This window comes from Cryptotermes secundus, unplaced genomic scaffold (assembly GCF_002891405.2).
Source record: "Cryptotermes secundus unplaced genomic scaffold, Csec_1.0 scaffold4367, whole genome shotgun sequence".
Taxonomy (NCBI): Eukaryota; Metazoa; Arthropoda; class Insecta; order Blattodea; family Kalotermitidae; genus Cryptotermes; species Cryptotermes secundus.
The window spans coordinates 87,457-106,672 of NW_019723027.1; the positions used below are offsets into that span (position 1 = coordinate 87,457).

The 19,216-nt window shown below is 40.2% G+C and overlaps 1 protein-coding gene across 1 annotated transcript in view; it reads left to right on the forward strand.

Moving 5' to 3' along the window:
- LOC111861610 (NFX1-type zinc finger-containing protein 1) overlaps positions 1-19,216 on the forward strand; it is a 76,246-nt gene that overhangs the window by 50,755 nt on the left and 6,275 nt on the right. The window contains exons 9-12 of the mRNA XM_033750390.1: positions 1,788-2,048; positions 3,747-3,975; positions 8,691-8,856; positions 15,356-15,479. Coding sequence (XP_033606281.1) covers positions 1,788-2,048; positions 3,747-3,975; positions 8,691-8,856; positions 15,356-15,479 — 780 coding nt within the window. The remainder of the gene's footprint in view (positions 1-1,787; positions 2,049-3,746; positions 3,976-8,690; positions 8,857-15,355; positions 15,480-19,216) is intronic.

The following is a 19,216-nucleotide window of genomic DNA, read 5'->3' on the forward strand; positions in this document are numbered from 1 at the left end:
TTTAAAGGGTAAGGTGAGGAGTTTGTGTGTCAAATTTTTATATGCTGCTAATTTTTGCTCTTTGGGATGGCATAAATTATTATTTATTGTGCTGTCTTTTGCTGTAGGTTTTCTGTATATTTATATTTCTAAATGTCCTTGTTTACTAGTTAGGTTTAAGTTTAGGTAAGCTATTTCGTTGTTCAAATCCCCATTTATTGTGAATTGTAAAGTCTTTATGCTGCGCATTAAATTGTTCTGATAGGCTTTGGGGGGGGTGCATTTTTGTCTGATTATATATTATGAAGATGTCATCTACATATCTGTTATAATAATATATGATTTTCCATCTTCCAACAAATGTTTTATTATATTTTGTTCTAGATCTTATAGAAAAATTTGAGCCATAGTACTTGATATGGGTGAACCCATGGCTACACCAGTTTTTGGTTTGTGATATTTGTCGTCTTACTGAAAATAGTTTTGATTCATGATCATCTTAAATATGGACATGATTTCTTTTAAAGTGCATTTATCCACTCAGTTGTTTTGAAGTAGCCCACCATATACTAAATAAACAACACCAATACGGACCTATGATAGCAATCATGGAAATGGTGCAATATGCTAAAAAAAAAAAAGGGGACCTAATGATCAAAAAAGAAAACTTCCACATTTATCACTTTGATATAGTTAAGAAACTAATAGAAGAGCAAAAACATAATAAGGAGAGCCGTAATCAGAACATATGTCAGACATCATAGTAAACATTGGTTCACGCCCACACATACTGCACAACACACAAGGGGTATAAATATGCGACACTATATACCTTAGACTACTACAACAACACAAAGTGCTCTGCACAATGGGACCACAACACTAAATGCAGGACTAAAATAAAAAACTCACTGTCACATAAAATTAGGTTTATAGGAACTCCACATAATACCCGTACTATAATTGCTACTTCCTGTTCTGCAGACACAGTCTTCTTCCTTTAGTGAGTAGAAATTGCAAGGCACAGACCATTGGCTCTAGTTTTAACAAAAAGTTTTTATAACTTTACTTTTAAGTACTTGACTGTGTAAATAATTTAGTTATGATAACTTAAAAATGTTCCAACCACTTCATGTACTTAAAGTAGTCACAAGGTATAACTTTTATATATTAATGACATTGTAATAGTGGTTTCCAAAATGTTGACTGTGTCCTTCAGAAGATGGTTAAACCGACTGAAACAAGTTGAAAAAATGAAATATTGAAATACAACTTTTATAACTCAATCACACTGGACAGTGCTGCGAGTCATTTTATACTATAGCTAGTGTGATGGATGAAGATTAAACCAGCCAAATGTAAAGTCCTTATTATGACAAAGAAACAGGAGAACATAGACTTAATATGAAGCATGAAATAGTGCGTCTTGTCTGTAGTTGCTGGTCTGTTGGAAAGTGAAGTAGGAAGATTATATGAATTGACTTCTTTGACATTTGATTTGTTTCATTCTGGTCTCACACACTAACAGTATTACAAATGATAAAACAATTCCATCCACTGTGACTGTTGAAGCTTTTACTACTTCACTTCTTAGCACCCTAACATGTTTCGGTCCCTATTGACCATCATCGGAGGGAACATCAATACAAGTAGTAAAAGCTTCAACAGTCACACTGGATGGAATTGTTTTGTCATTTGTAATATTGTTCTCTGACATTGTTCGTCACACTGAAGACAGACAATTGAAGTTCCATCACTTAAACATTAAACATTAATTTATGTTATATATTAAAAATTTCTCTCTCTAGTACCAGTGTCACAAGCCATGCACCAGAAAGAATGCCAACTGCAGGGAGGACCACACATGTCCGAAGCTGTGTTATGAGGAATGTGGTGATTGCAGCGTTCTAGTTGAAAAGATACTGCCTGACTGTGGGCACACTGAACGTATGTTATGCTATATGGATCCTGAAACATATTGTTGCATGAGAAAGTGCAGTAAGATGCTGCCGTGTGAACATCCATGTCGCAATGTTTGTTCTGCCCGTTGTGGAAATTGCCAAGTACAGGTGAGTAGAAGAGTTCTGCAAACAGTGACTGCCATACACTTAAGGTAACAGCATCAGCGCAAAAGACACATTAGAAAATAAACATAAAAACACACATAAAGAGATCGTAACTTTTCTACTCTCAGCGTGAATATCACATTACCATACGCGGTTTTGGAAGTTATGTTGCTTGACTGGTTCTGTGTGCTCTGAATTGATTTCGATGTTCTGATCGTGTTATTAGTAGAAGAGGCTATCAAAAATTTCTTTCTGAGCAGACATGAAGTTATGCATTTGTGATGCAGAATGTGCAACTGCTGCTGTCAATGCCTAGCCTGCTTTTGCTTCAGCGTTTCTGGACATCTTACTTCTTCTTTGCTGTGATGTGTTTGTCCACTCTGTTCATCGCCATACCATTAATAGAGCTAATTAAGTTTTATTTTAACATGAAGCTGAATTACTGATGTTCCCATCAGTGTTAATCTGGCAGTTATTTCATGTCCATTAACACCAAACGGAATGCACTGCAGGAAAATATTTGTATTTCAGCCATAAGAAAGGAGTGTAACATACAAGCTGTTTGATTCTTTGCTATAAGATATTTAAGTTCTCGAAAGCTTTGAACTAGTCACTTATATGTCCAGAAGAACCCTGTTCAGTTTATTTTGGTACACACTTATCTCACCCAGTCTCTGTTCTTGCCTGTCACTTCATTGGTGTGTGGTAGTACAATGAGAGACACTGTTCCCTTACCAGTGCCGTTGAGTGTTGCTTTTCAAGGACATAATCTTAAAGCATTGCTGGAAGTGCTACGTTGAGAATCCATTCTGTTTGACGTGTTCTTGACTGTACTTTCCTCAGGACATAACCGAAGCATTAGTAGATTTACTGCATTGAGAATCCAATCTGATAGGAATATTCTTCACCGACCTTTCTCTGAGAACATAATCAGTGCACTACAGGAAGTAATTGTTAATCATTGCATTGTGTTAGCACTGTCCTTGACTGACTCCTTCCTAGGACATACTTGAAACAGCTAGAAACATGGCTAGGCGTTTCCACTGTCCATGACTAGTTTCTTCCTGGGATGTCTAAAATTGTTTTATTGAGGATGACTTTGATTTGTTTGCATTGACCTGATTTGTGTAGTTCCTGATCCTAACAAAGGGGGATTTCTTTTTTCTAAGTATTAATTTTTAGTTACAATATCTCTGTCTACAGATACTGTGACTCTTATTGCTGCAGATTTTCAATTATCCAGATGCCAGAGAATAATATTTTTGGTTTAGGAAAAGTCTGTCACATAAAAAAAGTGGACTGTTTTGTTGTAGGAACACACATCCTAACTTCTCCGGGCTTTGCACTACCCTCGTTTAATATCACTGGTATGTGGATGAGCTGATTGAGCATTTACTGTTGGCAGTATTAATGCAATTACTTCCAAGTTAAAATGTGGTAGCTGCCCTGTAGCACTGGGAAATTTCAGGTCTCTTATTACAAGATTTGTAAGGCATGAAATTGTCAGTTAGGCTTACAGATACGCATGGAACTTTTTTAAATTGTGCACTAAGAAAATCGAAAGTTTTAGAGAAATAATAAGCATTTGTCATAAAGTCTGCAACTCTGTGGACTCTGTCTACATATTTAATAGAAATATTTTTTCAACCTGTATGAAAGCTTGTAATATCTAGGTTTACGTTGGATGAATATCTGCTTTAGGTTATAAAGCAGCTAGTGAGTTGTGGACATCCTCTTCAAGTGAAGTGCTGTGAACAGCCAGATCCAGATCAGTGCAAGAGTCCTTGCAAGAGGACCTTGCCTTGTGGCCACAAGTGCACTGCTGTTTGTTCTGATGCATGCACCAAGAAATGTCTGGAGTTGATTCCCAGTGCAGTGCGACCTTTGTGTGGACATCTGGTGTATATTCCCTGCCACATGCAAAAGGAATGTGAGTATTACAGATTTTATTGAGTATGTTTGCTCTTCAGATGTCTATATTTATATTTTATACTGTATTGAATAAAGTCAGATATTTGAGTGTTCTTTGATGTCCACGTTGCAGCTCGGTATCATCAGAACTTTTTAGTATCCCTTTCTTAAGGAAAAGCACCAGGCTTATGTAATCACCTGCAGTCATCAGTGATGTGGTGGATATATATGTACTAGTAAGGTAACAATGGCACTAGAACCGTTAATGTTGGGGCATGAAATTATGCACAAAAAATATACAACTTTTGTTAAGGTAATATTTTTTGCAGAATGTAGATCAGAGTGGTGGGGTACCATGCTTCAGTTAGCTCTCAGATTAACAGTGACAGTTTTTAAGTGGGTTACCTAAACTGACCCATGTACCATGATTGCTCTTGATCTGCTGTGCATTCTCTTCTGCTCCTGTGATTCAAATGGGGCAGAGTCCTGTGCTTAATGGGTCATTGGAATGGTTACTTGGTGCCATGGCCTGGGTTCCCAGGCAACAAAGTCTTTATTCAGCTGTAACCTCACAGTCACCCAGGATGTACAAAGCTGCTCCTCCTCTATTGTGACACTTTTTGTAGGTCCCAGTTTGAACGTGTTCTGCTGCGTGTGCTAGTGTCCTGCTGATGGCCCTGTTACTAGTTTCAGCTAGTACCTGTTCAGCTCCCATTTGCCTAAATATTTTAGAAAGTTCCTGTGGGAAATCCAGCACACATTTTTGCCAAGATATGGATTTCCAGTGTTTCTGGTGTTTTCATAAAGTTTTCATACTCAGTCTGTGGTGGCCAAATTAGCCATTCTTTTCAAGATGTTGCAGGCTAGTCCACATCACTCAAGTCACTACAAATATTACACATAATTAAGATCTTCAATCACCCTTTAAATCTTAACAGGTCTTATACGAACTTCCCGTTGCTGTTACTTAAACACACTCAAACACTCTCGAATACTCCCAAATACTGACATTTGTTTTGTATGTAACTGTCGTTATATAGCTTCTGCACTAACCATGCAAAAACAGCCTATATTGTTGGAACGTGTTTACCGAGGGATTGCATAGCAATGGTCGCGGCACAGACTCCACTGTTGCGTGATGTTACAGCCTAACATGGAGGGGTTGTTTACCGTTGCGTAGCAATGTGTTCGGTGGGTGTGTGACGTCACTCGCGGGACGCAGAGGTCACGTGACCCATACTTACTGTTGCTCAATCCCAGCGTTCATAGAGCTGTCACCTAGCAACGCGCTGATACAATCTGCAACTCTCCCATTGCGCTCATGCCCTGAGGCCTCTGTGACTCAACAGTTCCCGCATAGAGCAGATACACCACAATATATTTTGTTCCACATTTGGTGGATATTGCCCCATGTTTCCCTGCTAACATGACAAGTAAATTAACGTGGGTCTCGCATTTGGGGAATATGTTTATTGGACAGTCACTTTTACACTCACAAGTACAATTATTATCAACTTATAACATCCTTTAAACGTTTCCTCTTCACTCTTATAATTACTTGCACTGCTGATCTTGGTAAAGTGTCTTCTGTCCTTGTTGGATGTGAGCTTCTTTCTGCTCTAGTCAGAGTGACACTAAAAACTGACTGGTCTCATCGAAGCTGGGCTCTTATAACGTGCACTCAGACTGAATAGAGTGCACCACATAGGAGGCTTTGGTTTCACCCGCCATTAGGCTGCGAACGGCAGCGTAGTTGGTTGAGACACTATGCTACAAGCTGGAAGGTTGCGGGATCGAATCCCAATGAGGTAATTCTCTTTTTCTCTCTCTTTGTTTTCCAATTTGCCTAATCCTTCCAGCTGCACTGATCGAATGCTGATGAGGTCATTGTTTTTTGTTTTTTGTTTTTTTCAATTTACATAATACTTCCAGCCGCACCCCGCCCAGGGGTCGACTCAGCCTCTTAGCAGAAATGAGTACCAGGAATATCCTTAGAATATTCTTGGGGGTAATGGGCGGCTGGTGTGTAGGGCTGACAACCTTACTGCCATCTGTGAGCCGATTGTCTGGAAAATGTGGGAACCTCAATATCTCACAACCCTATGGGCCTCCAAGGCCTGTTACAGGGATACCTATACTTACTTTTTTATTCATTTATTGTATAAAATACTCATTTGCATCATCTCGTTAATGGCATCTAGTAATCTTGGAAGGCTGCAGTAAATTTGAAGTTCACCTTCATTATTTCTTAATTTTTAGATTTTTTCCAAGTAAGATTTGCTTTATTAGTATTTAGAAAAAGAAAATGTGTATGTGTGTAATAAATAAATATGCATTATTTGAGGTCAACATTTGAGAAGCCCGGCACAGCTGTAACAGTTTCATATGCCGCTCACCATACATTTCACTTGGGATATCTTGATTGTTTTGGAGATAAACGCGTTCTCTCTATGCAGCAGAAGCAGTTGATTACCATGATTAAGCATATTCAGGTTTGAACTTGCCAAATTTTCCATTAATTTCCCTTCTCTTGGACTGGTACCACTGCTCCTCAATCTCGTATGGTGCATGTTGACACCACATACAGTCTCACTTCTGTAGTAGTTGATAACACCCCTCATCTCCTTGGTTGGTGCTGCTTTGTCCAAGCATAAGGAAAGCTTTCTGAAGCAATGAAAAGTTCTTTTTGGCTTCTTCCACTTGCATATATTATCCTTATCATTGTCACATCCCTAGAACAAAGGTGAAACAAGACATTAGTATATGATTCCTAACCTAAATATAGGATCTTGAATTACCGTGAGGTTCACCACATAATATTGTTGACCCAGAGCTTGTTTGTCCTCATATTTGGCCCTCTGGAACCTGGATTCCATACTTTTCGCAAGGCAAGATTTGGCCAGAACTGATGCATCTCCTTGCTGTAGTGTAAAACGTGTAAGTTCTCATAACTTTGAACAAATTGCGTGTTTTGTACCCTCTTGTCTCTGTCATTAATTAGGAGGAATTTGTTTCTGCCCCCTCCCCTATTTGTCTTCAGTCAGGTGCCAGTCTGCGGCAGGACACTTTGCTCGACTTTCAGATCTGGCTCCTCATCCAGTACTCATCATTTCTCTGTTTGGAGTGCTGGATGTTGAATCTTTATACATTTTAATGGTTCTACAGTATGTTCAGCCTTTTTGTTTCTGGTCCTGAGAGCTGTCTCAACAGGTTTTGGAACATTACTGCCATCCGCTGTTTTCTGCATGGCTGCTTACCTGAAGCTGCGACCATATGTGGCTGTTGGTGGCCACACATCTGTGAGAGCACTTACCTCCATCCAGCTTGTGAGGTGCATTTCTTCCTCTTTTGGTGTTCCACTTAACTCAAATCTCTGCCGGGATGATTTCTGATTGCCCTCAATTATCTTATTAAAATAATAATCCTTCGTATTGATCCCAAGGTCTGTCAGAGGCCCTGGGTGTATTATGAGAGTTGACCTCAGAGAGCCAAAATTCCTTCGTCTGTGGTCATGTTAAACCTCCTGTCTGATGGCTGTCCTTGCATACTTTCAGCTTTGAACCCCTGGCACCAGGTAGGCCCTCCTAGCTTCCTGGCACTCACAAGGAGTCTGGTCTTTGCCAATTGAAGGCTCCCTGCTTTGGAGGCTATCTTTCCACAGACTTGATAGTACAGCTGACTAATTTCTTTCTCTTCTTGCAGTGTTCATGCAGTCAGCAGTCAGTAGTTCTATCCTGGGACATACTTTATGGTACCATCACAGTAAATCAGGGTTTTTTTGTTTTTTTTTTTTTTTTTTTTTTTTNAGGGCTCATGACCATAATTTTGTTCTAAGACTTTTCTGTGGTTTGTAATGGGGTTTCTTCAACTGGAGGAATTGTCTGACCACTATCAATTACTCCCACTCTGTTGTGGGGTACTCGAGTGGGCACTCGCTCATGAACTGGCTCTATATCTCTACCCCTCTCCCCCCACTCTCTTTCTCCCTTCCACTTTCTCTCTCTTTGACCCACCCACGCACGCACAAAAACTCTGATATAGCATTGTAGCGGGCCAAACAGAATACACTGCTTCTATTGTTGGGTGAGATTGCATCCACACAGACCTCATAGAAAACACCATTCCTAGCAATACTCCTGTTGGTTACTTTGAGTGGTGTGACATATTCCATTGTTACATTGCTGTTTATGGTGCTGGACCAGTAACGGACGTCTGTTATGATTAAACTATTCCGACTTTCGGCGAACATGGCACAGTGTATATGTTTGTTTCTAATTTCCATTTCATTGAAGAAACCAAACTTCTTGTTTTATGCACCCATTGACATTTGAGTTATTTAATATTTTAACCATTTCAGAAACCACGAGATTGGAGAATTGTTACTTCACCGATATAGCGATTTATTTTCTTTCACTGGACTGATGCAGAATATTTGTTTGTAGCAAACTTCCATCAGCTGAATTTTTGTGATAGAAGATTATTTATGTTTCCATGATATGCATTGGAATCTCCTCTTTATGTTCCTCAGTTTGACGTTTTCTCCACATTAGCATTCATTTTCAGTGATCCGAAGTCGGTCAGTAATCTGAATGTTAAATTTCCTTTATTTAATAATACTATGGGTGGTTCAGTGTTGAAAAGTAGCACTTCCCTGGAAACCTAAAAGGGGAGTTTGCTGTACATTTCTTTACTTGGCAGCGAACTGTCTCTAAGCTGGGTTGTGTTCTGTCCTAGTGTTGACTCCAGATTCTCAAGAACTGCTCTCCCGATGCCAGATGCCATGTGGTGTCTTACTCAATTGTAATCATCGATGCGTAGGGACGTGCAGAGGATGTATGCAAGGGCGTATACACGAGGCCTGCAAGGAGAAGTGTGGAAGAATACTGGTCTGTGGACACAGGTAGACTTGGAAGATGAGAGATTACGTTGGCTTGGAGGTGGCTGCAGCTGTATTGAATAAGCTATAAAAGAATGGTCCTCCAATTTGGGGGTGGGACAGGGAACTAAAACCCCTCCACCATAATAATGTTACACAAGGCCCCTGGCTTGCATGGAATAACCTAAGCAACAGGAAATGGGAATGAGATTCAGAATTTTGAATGCAAGGAGCTGCTTATAGGTTGGGTTTATTGAACACCATAGCAAAATAATTGTGATGTGTAAGTTGAATTTACTGGTACAGGCACGCCAGATGGGATAGAAGTGGTCTGAACCGGTACACAGCCCTTGTGAATATGGTAATGAGCCTTCATGTACTGTAAAAGATGCAGGAAACAAGTTTTTATAGTGTTCTGGCCTCTGGTATGTAGTATAATCTGGTAGGTTACTTAAATTTCTACCAGTCTTTATGGCATGACAACCCAGAAGGCGGTGCTCTTCATAATCACTGCTGTGAGAACTTAAATTCGCAATCACATATTCATGTTTTCATTATCATTAATTTCCATTCAGTAGTTGTACGGCTGAAGGTACATCTTACCCATATCTCTCACCTCTGGGTGCAATTTGCAGAAGTTATGCCCAAGAAGTACGTTGTGCGTTCAAGTTCTAAGGTCTCCGATTTTTTTTCTCACACAATAATCATACAAAAAATTTGAAACTTCTGTCACTTTTCAACGTAATCTCCCTGCAGCCGTACACATTTTTCACAACGTCGACGCCATGATTCCATGGCCGCTGCGAACGCTTCTGTAGGAGTGTGTTTTGACCACTGGAAAATTGCTGATGCAATAGCGGATTGAAAAACGGCATCCATGTCTCATCCATTGTCACAGTTGATGAAAAGAAAGTCCCACTCATGCCTTCATCACGTGTCAACATCGCCTGGCAAATTTCCATGCGTGCAGCCTTGTGGTCATCCGTCAGAATTCGTGGCACCCACTTGGAGGACGCATTGCGCATTCGCAGGTCTTCATGCAGGATTATGTGCACAGATCCCACGGAAATGCCAACTTTGGAGGCAATGTTTTCCACACTCAATCAGCGATCCTCCAAAACAACTTTCTCAACTCGCTCGACCATGTTTTCAGACCGGTTGGTGCGAGGCCGAGATTGTTTTGGTTCGTTGTCACACGACGTTCGGCCTTCTTTGAAGTGTCGCACCCACGAACGCACATTTTTCACATTCATGACACCATCACCACATGTCTCACTCAACTGGCAATGAATTTCAATGGGTGTCGCACCACGCAAGTGGAGAAAACGAATGATTACTTGCTGTTCTTGTAACGAAAACGTCGCCATCTTAAGTATCAAAAAACACTTCTCACTCTCGCTGCTACCACTAGAGTTCTGTGTGCCGTAGAGTGCTGCCATCTCTGTCATGCATTCACAAAGAGTTCACACGTATTTTAAACTAAACCTCATGTGTCTATCTGCTCCCAGTCCTGAGAAAAAAAATCGGAGACTTTAGAACTTGAACGCCCCTCGTAGTGTATTTACAGTGAGGTACATATGCAGCTGGTACTTCCTTGAAAGTAAGAAATAAATAAGAAAACCAACTAAGAGATAATTTAGGGTATTTTGTTTGGAGGAAATATAATTTTGCTTAGTACATAATGAATCTGGTGACACTCTGTCGCATTATTGGTTGAGGCAGCAAGCTACAAGCCAGAAGGTTGCAGGTTCATTTCCTGATGAGTTCATTGGATTTTTCAATTGACATAATCCTTCCAGCCGCACTATGTCCCTGGAGTCAACTCAGCCTCTAACAGAAATGAGTACCAGGAATCTTCCGGGGGGCAAACAGCCAGTGGGTGTGTGAGGCTGACAACCTCCCCGCCATCTGTGAGCCGATTGTCTAGAAAATGTGGGAGCCTCAGCATCTCATGGCCTGTTACAAGGATAACTTTACCTTTACATAATAAATCTTAATTTACAGTGTGTGATTGGCATTGGTTGACAGGCTTCATTTTTATGACGATGCTGCACTTAATGTGATGATAAGTGAGTAAAAGCTAGAATAACGGAATGGAATATGAGAGATCTCTGAGGAACCACATGCCATTTCATCTGTCCATTGAACTTCATGTTGATGGATCACACTCGAAACGATCCATTTTTACAGAAATGAATTACATAATTTTTAGTGTACTTTCATCTTAAGGAAATAAATTAGGCACATGAGGTCAGTGTATTGTGTGCATCCCTCCTTTTTAACACTTTTGACTCTGGCATCATTAATACCACTGCTTCTTGCCACACCCAATATGTTTATCAAGGAACTGATGGTGGCAGTATTGCCATTGCAAACCTAAAAATCTGCAGTAAAAAACTCACCTACAATATCAACATGATTTTTAAACTGATTGATGGCCACAAGTTTGTAGTTTCATTTTTATGCGGTAGAGGTCACATTATTATATCACTGTGGTGTGGTGACTTCTGAAGTGAGTAGCTGCAGTTTTGTATTAGCGCTCCTGTTCTTACACGCATTTATCTCTGTTCTTTGCTTTGAACGTGTTGTAACATGTCCAAGGCTGGCCAAGGAGTTGCTGTACTGTTGATGCACCATGAGAAAACCAAACCTGTGGCAGTAATGGATTAAAATAATTTTGTGATTCATGTGGAAAAAATCAGATCAGTTGCTGGATTTTAGAAGAAAGTGTTCTCCCATCTCTTTGACTTTTGCCTTGTAAATGTCAGTACTGTACACTCAGGGAAAAGTAAAGAGAATTTTAGGCTTTGTAAATTTTTTGTCATGGCGTAGTGCATCCTCCAGATATGGAGTGTAGGTATGAACATGTTGAATAAGCAGTCGCGGACAGCCGATAAGGACTGGCCCTCCAGCTTGGGGGTTGGGTATGGGGCTGATATTTCCTCCCCATGAAAAATACATGTTTCCAAATGTAACACAACATCGGATTGGAACAAATTTGTTGCAGTGACCCAAGCTGAGGAAAATGGATGGAAAGTAAAGATTCTGTATAGGGCAGGGTCACTGGTAGTAGTCACAGGAGAAATAATAGCAAACAGTAAGTTATAGTGGGAGTACAGGAGGAGAAATGGGACGAGGGTGGCACTGAACAGTCAGGTTGTCCCCCCCCCCCTCATAAGAGTCATGATCTCCATTAAGAGGGTAGAGTTTGTTAGTGATAGGATGTTGCATACAATACAAAGAGGTCACTGGTGTGCTGCTGTTCTGAATGTTCATGCCCTAACAGAGGGCGAAACTGGTGGTGGGGAAGGGAGCTTCTGAGAGGAGGTACAACGTGTATTTGACACATTCCCTAAGTACCACATGAACATTTTACTATGACATTTCACTGCTGAAGTAGGTAGAGAAGATATTTTCAAAGCAGCAGTTCGGAATGAGGGTTTACATGACATCAGTAATGGTAACGGAATTAGAGTAATAAACTTTGCCACATTCAAAAATATAATTGTGAAGAGTACAATGGACATTACTGATGGGAAAGACACACTCAGATGGTCCACATTTTAATTAACAGCAGATGGTACTCAAGTGTACTTGATGTCCGATCTTTCAGGGGAGCAGACCTGTGATGCTAATCACTTTCTGGTTGTTGCGAAAGTAAAGGCACAACACAAAAATATAGAGGTTAATCTGAAGAAACTAAATGAGGTAGAGGATAAAGAATAGTAGCAGATTAAAATCTCCTACAGGGCTGCAGCTTTGGGAAACTTAGATGATGATGTGGATATTGTCACATTTTGGGTATGTAACGCGACAGATAACTTCACGCTGTTTTGGATCTAGCAAATTTATTCCACATTTGCTCTTACACTTACACAATTTACAATTTCACAACTGCCATCTGCAGTATCATAATTACTTCTCCTGCTGTAGTGACTTCCATGCACTCGATACAACTCAACTCGTAGCTGCTGGACATCAACTCATACTGAGTATTAGTAACTCTCTAGTAACTCAATTCTCACTACTACACCACTCCTGAATAGTGTTCGCTGCTCCTTATTTAGGCTCGGCACTGACAATATAGAGAACACATTGCTGCTCAGCAACAGATATCAGGTATTGGTGTCATGTGTTTCTACCTACGCATTGCCTAGCAATAGTTGCTGCATGGACTTGCCTGTTGCGTGATGTCAGAGCCTAGCGGGGAGTGGTGTTTACCGAGCATTGCGTAATGATGGGAGGAGTGGGGGTACGTGACGTCACTCGTGGAAACGCAGAGTTTCATTGACCCCTACTTCCTGTTGCGCCATCCACGTTACACTATTATTAGAGCTTGGGAAACCATGAGAGAGAATATCAGAATTTAATCCAAAGAATTGAAGACACATAATCTATGGTTCAGCAAAGGCCGTTCAGAGCTAGATGAAAGGAAACAAGTCACATGGCAAAGGATGCAGGATGGGGGATAATCTGTAATAAGACATGAAGCCAGTGGGATTTTCAGTAATAAAATGATAGAATATCTGAAAGACAAAATTAATGAAATTGCAACACACAGTAAGAACAAGAACATTAGAGACTGGTACAGAGAAATAAATGAATTGAGAACAAATAAATAACTATTCCAAAGACAACATTAATGACAATGATTGTGGTTTTTTTGACATCATCCTTCATGAGTAATGTCCAAAACAAAAATTATATTAGATCTTATTGTAACAAATTTGATCGCATTGCCAGACAACAGCTCTGTAAACATGTCCAAACACACATAGTAGAGTCAGCTGTGTTTTCCATGTCCACAGTGACATCACACAGCGGTGGGTGGTGGTCACGTGACATGTTTTCTGTGATGCTTGTCCATTCCTCATATAAGTGACAGAATTTGTTTGGTTCAGGGACACAGTCATCAAGGACCATTGCTCAGACAGGGATGGTGGAAGAGTAAGACCAGGAATAAATCTGCAAGGGGAACACAGAAAGGGTGGAGGCTCAGAAGGAGACAGCTGGTGTTAGAAGTGGTATGGATTGGATCAGACTGATGAGATTATTGGATTTACGATTGCATCATGTACTTATGTCGTACATTATGGAGATGCAACAGCTGCTGGCCAACCATGAAAAGGCAGAGGCCAATAGAAAAGTCGATTGAGAAAAGAAATGAATGAAATCAAAGAGGATGTGAACGCCAAAATGGATGCCAATACTAAAGCAATGCAAGAAAGAATGGAGAGGCAGATGGGTTCTCTAGTCTCCATTATGGAGGCTGCCAGAAAAATCGACAGACAAAATGAAACAAGAAACGAGAGCCGGCCAAGAACACAGTAAGGAAATAATGGAAACAGAATTTGCTTCTCTAGCCACCAAACTGGATGGCTGGCAAGAAAGATGCAGGCCGACTGAGAAGTGGGCAAATCCTGAGGAAATGGAGTCCAAGGCTGAGCATCGAGAGGTCCCTAAGGAAGCTGCCATAGTGAAACTGGTCAAAGGACAGAAGAAGTGGCATAGGGGCCTGAAGCTAGCTGCAGGACAACGCAGAGAGCCAAAGGAACTGACCCGAGGAAATTGTGGATCCCAGAGAAAGTTGGCTGCTGCCTGCAGGAAGGTTCCCATCGTACAGCAGTGGCACAGTGCTGGAGAAGCGTCTTCAAGAAAATTCTAACCCAGAGAAATTGTGGAACGCAGAAGGAATTGGCCACAGCCAGCAGGGAGATGACCTGCTATGCAGATGTAGCACAATGCAAGGGACACAGGGTTCGATATAACACCCGAGAACCCTGAAGGGACGTACATCCAGGATAAAATGCTGGAAGGGCCCAGAATGCAAAATTTGAGTAAAGTATAGGCTCTGGTAACAACTTTATCACATTAAATTATTTATGCATGCATAGTTTAGTTTTTCCCAGAGCTTCTTGTTTCATATACCTGTGACAAATTCTATTTGTATGTTTTCCCTGTACCTCCATAAAACCTCCACCACAGGGTATCTGGGAATTTATATGGCATTTAATTGGTGCCAGTATGTGTTAACTATTGACCATTTGACCGATTTTTCACTAAATTTGGTATGAACATATGCCGACCCTATACCTATAACTTGTAAATGCAGCATGACAGGCATAGGTTGGAGTGATATTACTGCCATTTTATATAAGGTGCTAAAATTGTGTATGGCATCATTTCTACAGCTATGGGGCGTGGGCCCCAAGGGGTACACTGGTGAATAATTGTTTGAAAAAGTAATTGTATCCAAACACAGTTTTGTCAGGTCAGTAGGATTTAATGTAGGTGCTTTCAGAAGATACAGCTGCAGCTGACAGAGCATTTTGCAAATGTTTTCATGACAGTTTTAGGGGCTTGCAATATCCCAAAGGTTGAGAGTTCCAGATATATGGTAATATAGTTTGTAAAAGTATGCAGTTAAGCACAGGGACAGTTTCACTTTTTTCTTGGGTAACTTGGGACATGTTTGTTTATGTAGGTAAAATCTACAGTGTGTGATAGGTTTTAACTATTTCAGTTGCAACATACCATGTGCAGAGAGCTGTCCACCTTGCAACAGGAAATGCACCTATAGCTGCAGGCATTCAAAATGCTCCAGAACATGTGGACAGCCATGTATTCAGTGCAAGGTGAGAACCATTGTCTGTCTAATTTGTGCACCATATCTTCTGTTTGTCAATTTGTACATTATATAATTAAAATGCAGTAAAATAAGTTTACACTGGCTCAGAATAGGGTTCAATGTGAATTCCTTTTGAACTTAGTGCTTGAGCCTTCTGGTTCCACTAAGGGTTCTTAAGGTAGCTGAGTGTCTATAAGCTACTGATGAAGGACTATGCCCTTATGGAGTTAGGTAATGGGAGATTTGAGAAATGCACATAAATTATAGTGAGAAAAGCTTAATGTAGGAGGCTATTTAGAAGGTGTAGGCATAGCTGGGAGGATGATACTAAAATGAATCTTAAAATAGTAGGGTGTGAGGGTGTGGACTGGATTTGACTCATTGTAGGAACCAATCGAGATGGATCAGGGGTGCGAAAGAGACACTGGCCCCCTCCTCCTGTCTTGCTTACTCTTGTGATCACTAAGCTGGTTCATCCCAGTGAAGGGATCAACACAGATGGACCACGTGAGACAAGTGTAACATACAGTAAATGCCTATAGTTACAACTGAGTGTGACATTTGTGTTGTTCTCCTTGCTATACATTCAGTAAGTAGTGTTGTTTGGAGCCTATTGAACATGGGGCTAATACTTCAGGTAAAACCATGGGTAGGGATGGTTGACCAACAGAAATAAACCATTGTGTAGGCTGGAGGTTAGTATAACAGATTGAAGCCCAAAAACCAGTTCAGAATCCATAAAGTCAGAGGAAGACTTGGGAAACAGCACACATGTACACGGGGCCCAACTAGCCACAAAGTTGACACTTTGAAATGCAACTCTTTGATGCAGCAGCACGGATATCGCTGAGGGGTGGGTTAGAAGGGCAAAATGTTGGTAGGAGGAGAAAAAGAAAGCAACATGGTAATGAATCTCCAGGCTCCACAGAAGGTGGTGACCTTGACCAGCTGAATTTATTTTCTGTTATTTTCATGTCATTGGATGAGGTTACTGTCAGTTCTTAAGTTATGTATAACAATAAAATTAAGTGTTAATTTTATTTTTATAGAGACTTGTAGGTTTACAGGTTACTTCAGTAATGACTGGCAGGATTACAGCCAAATTTCCTTATGTCTTGCACTTTCTGTGGTGCATTTATTATGGTATGCTTCTCCTTATATGCAGTACTTGTAACATGAAACATGTATTTGATATTAACAATTACAGTTATCCCTTGCAAACAGCACATTTAAAATATTCATGGTTTTATATTTTTATCCAGTATTACTGAGTTTTGAGCCAGGATAGCATAGTCAGTATAGCAGCTAGCTACAGGCTGGACAATCTAGGGGTCAGAGTTCAAGTCCCAGCAAGGTCAAGAATTTTCTCTTTTTATGTCATTTAGACTGGCTTAGGGCCCACCCAGCCTCCTACCTAATGGGTATGGGATACTATTTCCACAGAGGTGAAGCAGCCGGGGCATGAAACTAACCATTTACCTCCAACTAGTGCCAAGGTGAAAATATGGATCTATATATCCATTCCTCCATACACTTTCATGGCATAGTGCTTAATTAGTTAAGCACAGGGACAACTTTACCTTTTTTATTATTATTGGGTTTTATGTACTGCCAGTTTTTGAATTGTGTCATGGTGGCTTCCACACAAAGAGATCCATATTTGCTTGGGGCAGGGCTGTAATGGCATCTGAAATTGGATGTTTAGCTACCAGATTACTATCTTGTGTGACACCTTATTAAACTCCTTGCATCCTTCCTGAGCTACCATAAAGAAAAATACAGAAGCTTTAATTGATGCCAGCAAGGTGGTTGATTAAGAAGTAAATGAAGAAAAAATTAAGTAAATACATGTTGCTGTTTCGTCACCAGAATATAGGGCAAAATCATGTCACAAAGATAGCTAATAGATCCCTTGAAAATGTGGCACAGTTCAAATGTTGGGAATGACAGTAACAAATCAAAATTGGGTTTGTGAGGAAATTAGAGGAGATTGAATTTTTGTAATGCTTGCTACCATTCACATCAGAACCTTTTGTCTTTTTGTGTGCTGTCTAAGAACATAAAAATTAGAATATACAAATTATAATTTTGCTTTGTTTCATTCTAGTCCGTCACACTGGACGGAATTAACCTTTTGTAATATAATTTTTGCCTGTGGTTTGATATGGGTGTGAAACTTTGTCCCTGTCATTAAGGGAGGAACACAGACTGGGAGTGATGAAGTGATGGGAGGCTAGAGAAAACTGCATGAGCTTCATGACTTGTGCTGTTTGCCAAGCATAATTAAAAAGATCAGGTGAGGGATGAGATGGGCAAGACATTAGCACACATTAAGAGAAGAGGATTGTGTACAAGTTTTTGGTGGTAAAACCAGACTAGACTTATGTTGGAGAGCAATATTAAAATGGATCTTAGAGAGATAAGGTGGGGTGGTATGGACTGAATTCATCTGGCTCAGGAAAGGGAGCAGTAGAGGTCTCTTGTTAACATGGTAATGACCCTTCAGGTTCATAAAATGTTTGGAAATTCTTGAGTAGCTGAGTGGCTGATGGTTTCTCAAGAAGGTCCCACCTCCATGGAATTATTTGGTCAAATTTATTTTTTAACACCATGGTCGCTGTAAACACCTGATGGGGTTTGAAATGAAATAGCTTTTCTAAGGGAAGTGGAAACTTTTATTAACACAGATATATTCCATTTCTGTCTCATGAACATTTGCTCCAGCTTGTTGAAACCACACTGAATTAAGGTGGAGAGGATTTAACTCATTTATGAGAAATTCTTCCAGCATGGCAGTATAGCACTCAGCATTGACTGTTACAGTTCGTCCCCCCTCACCATCAAAGATGCCGGGATCAGTAGTGTCACTTTGGCCCTCTGCACAGGGCATTGGTGGAATTCACAGGGGCTGTTTGAATCCCCAAAACCGCTAATTTTATTTATTCACATAACCTGACATGTGGAAGTGGGCCTTGTTTGATATCGATAATGAGTTCCCAGTGTTGTGATTGTTCACTAGGTCCAAGAATTCATTTTAACACTGAAGTCGGTTCCCAGCCATAGTACTGTGTTGCACTGACCTGGCTCTCCATCTCGACTAAACTCCAAAATCTGTACAACAAATGTTAGTATGGAAGTACCTTGTAGTGGGAAATGGTAATTACGTTTCAAAAGCTGTCAGGTACTTTTGGTACACTCTGTATGTTAATGACAAGTTTTGTGTTTCATGAAGGACCAGACAGCATAAGCATTGATGACTCCTGACACAAACCATGGGTCCCCTAATCTCAATTTCACATTATGCCTTTGTTTTCCTGACCAGGGATTGCTGTACTGATAATATTCTTTGGTATGAAATATACTTATATTCGTGCTTGTTACTCAGTAGTTAAGTCATAGAATGATGAACGTGAAGTTTTAGTGTATATGACGGGACTGATAACAATCAAGTGATGATATTTGCAGTTTCACATTTAGATTTTGGCCCTCTGGGTAATGGCAGTGTGTAGTCGTATAGGGGTTACCAGTGTTCATGCAGGATCCTGTTGCCTCCGTCCACAGCAGACTTCAACCCGGACACACCAGACAAGGCACACCATCAGTTGTTTAAGGACCGGTTTTACCATTAAAATAATTAGTAAGAAGATTATGTTTAAAAGTTCAATAGTTAAAATTCTGATCATTGTACTATTTTTAAAAATAATGCTGATGATGTATTTGTGAGTTGTTTTTATATATATATATATATATTTTTTT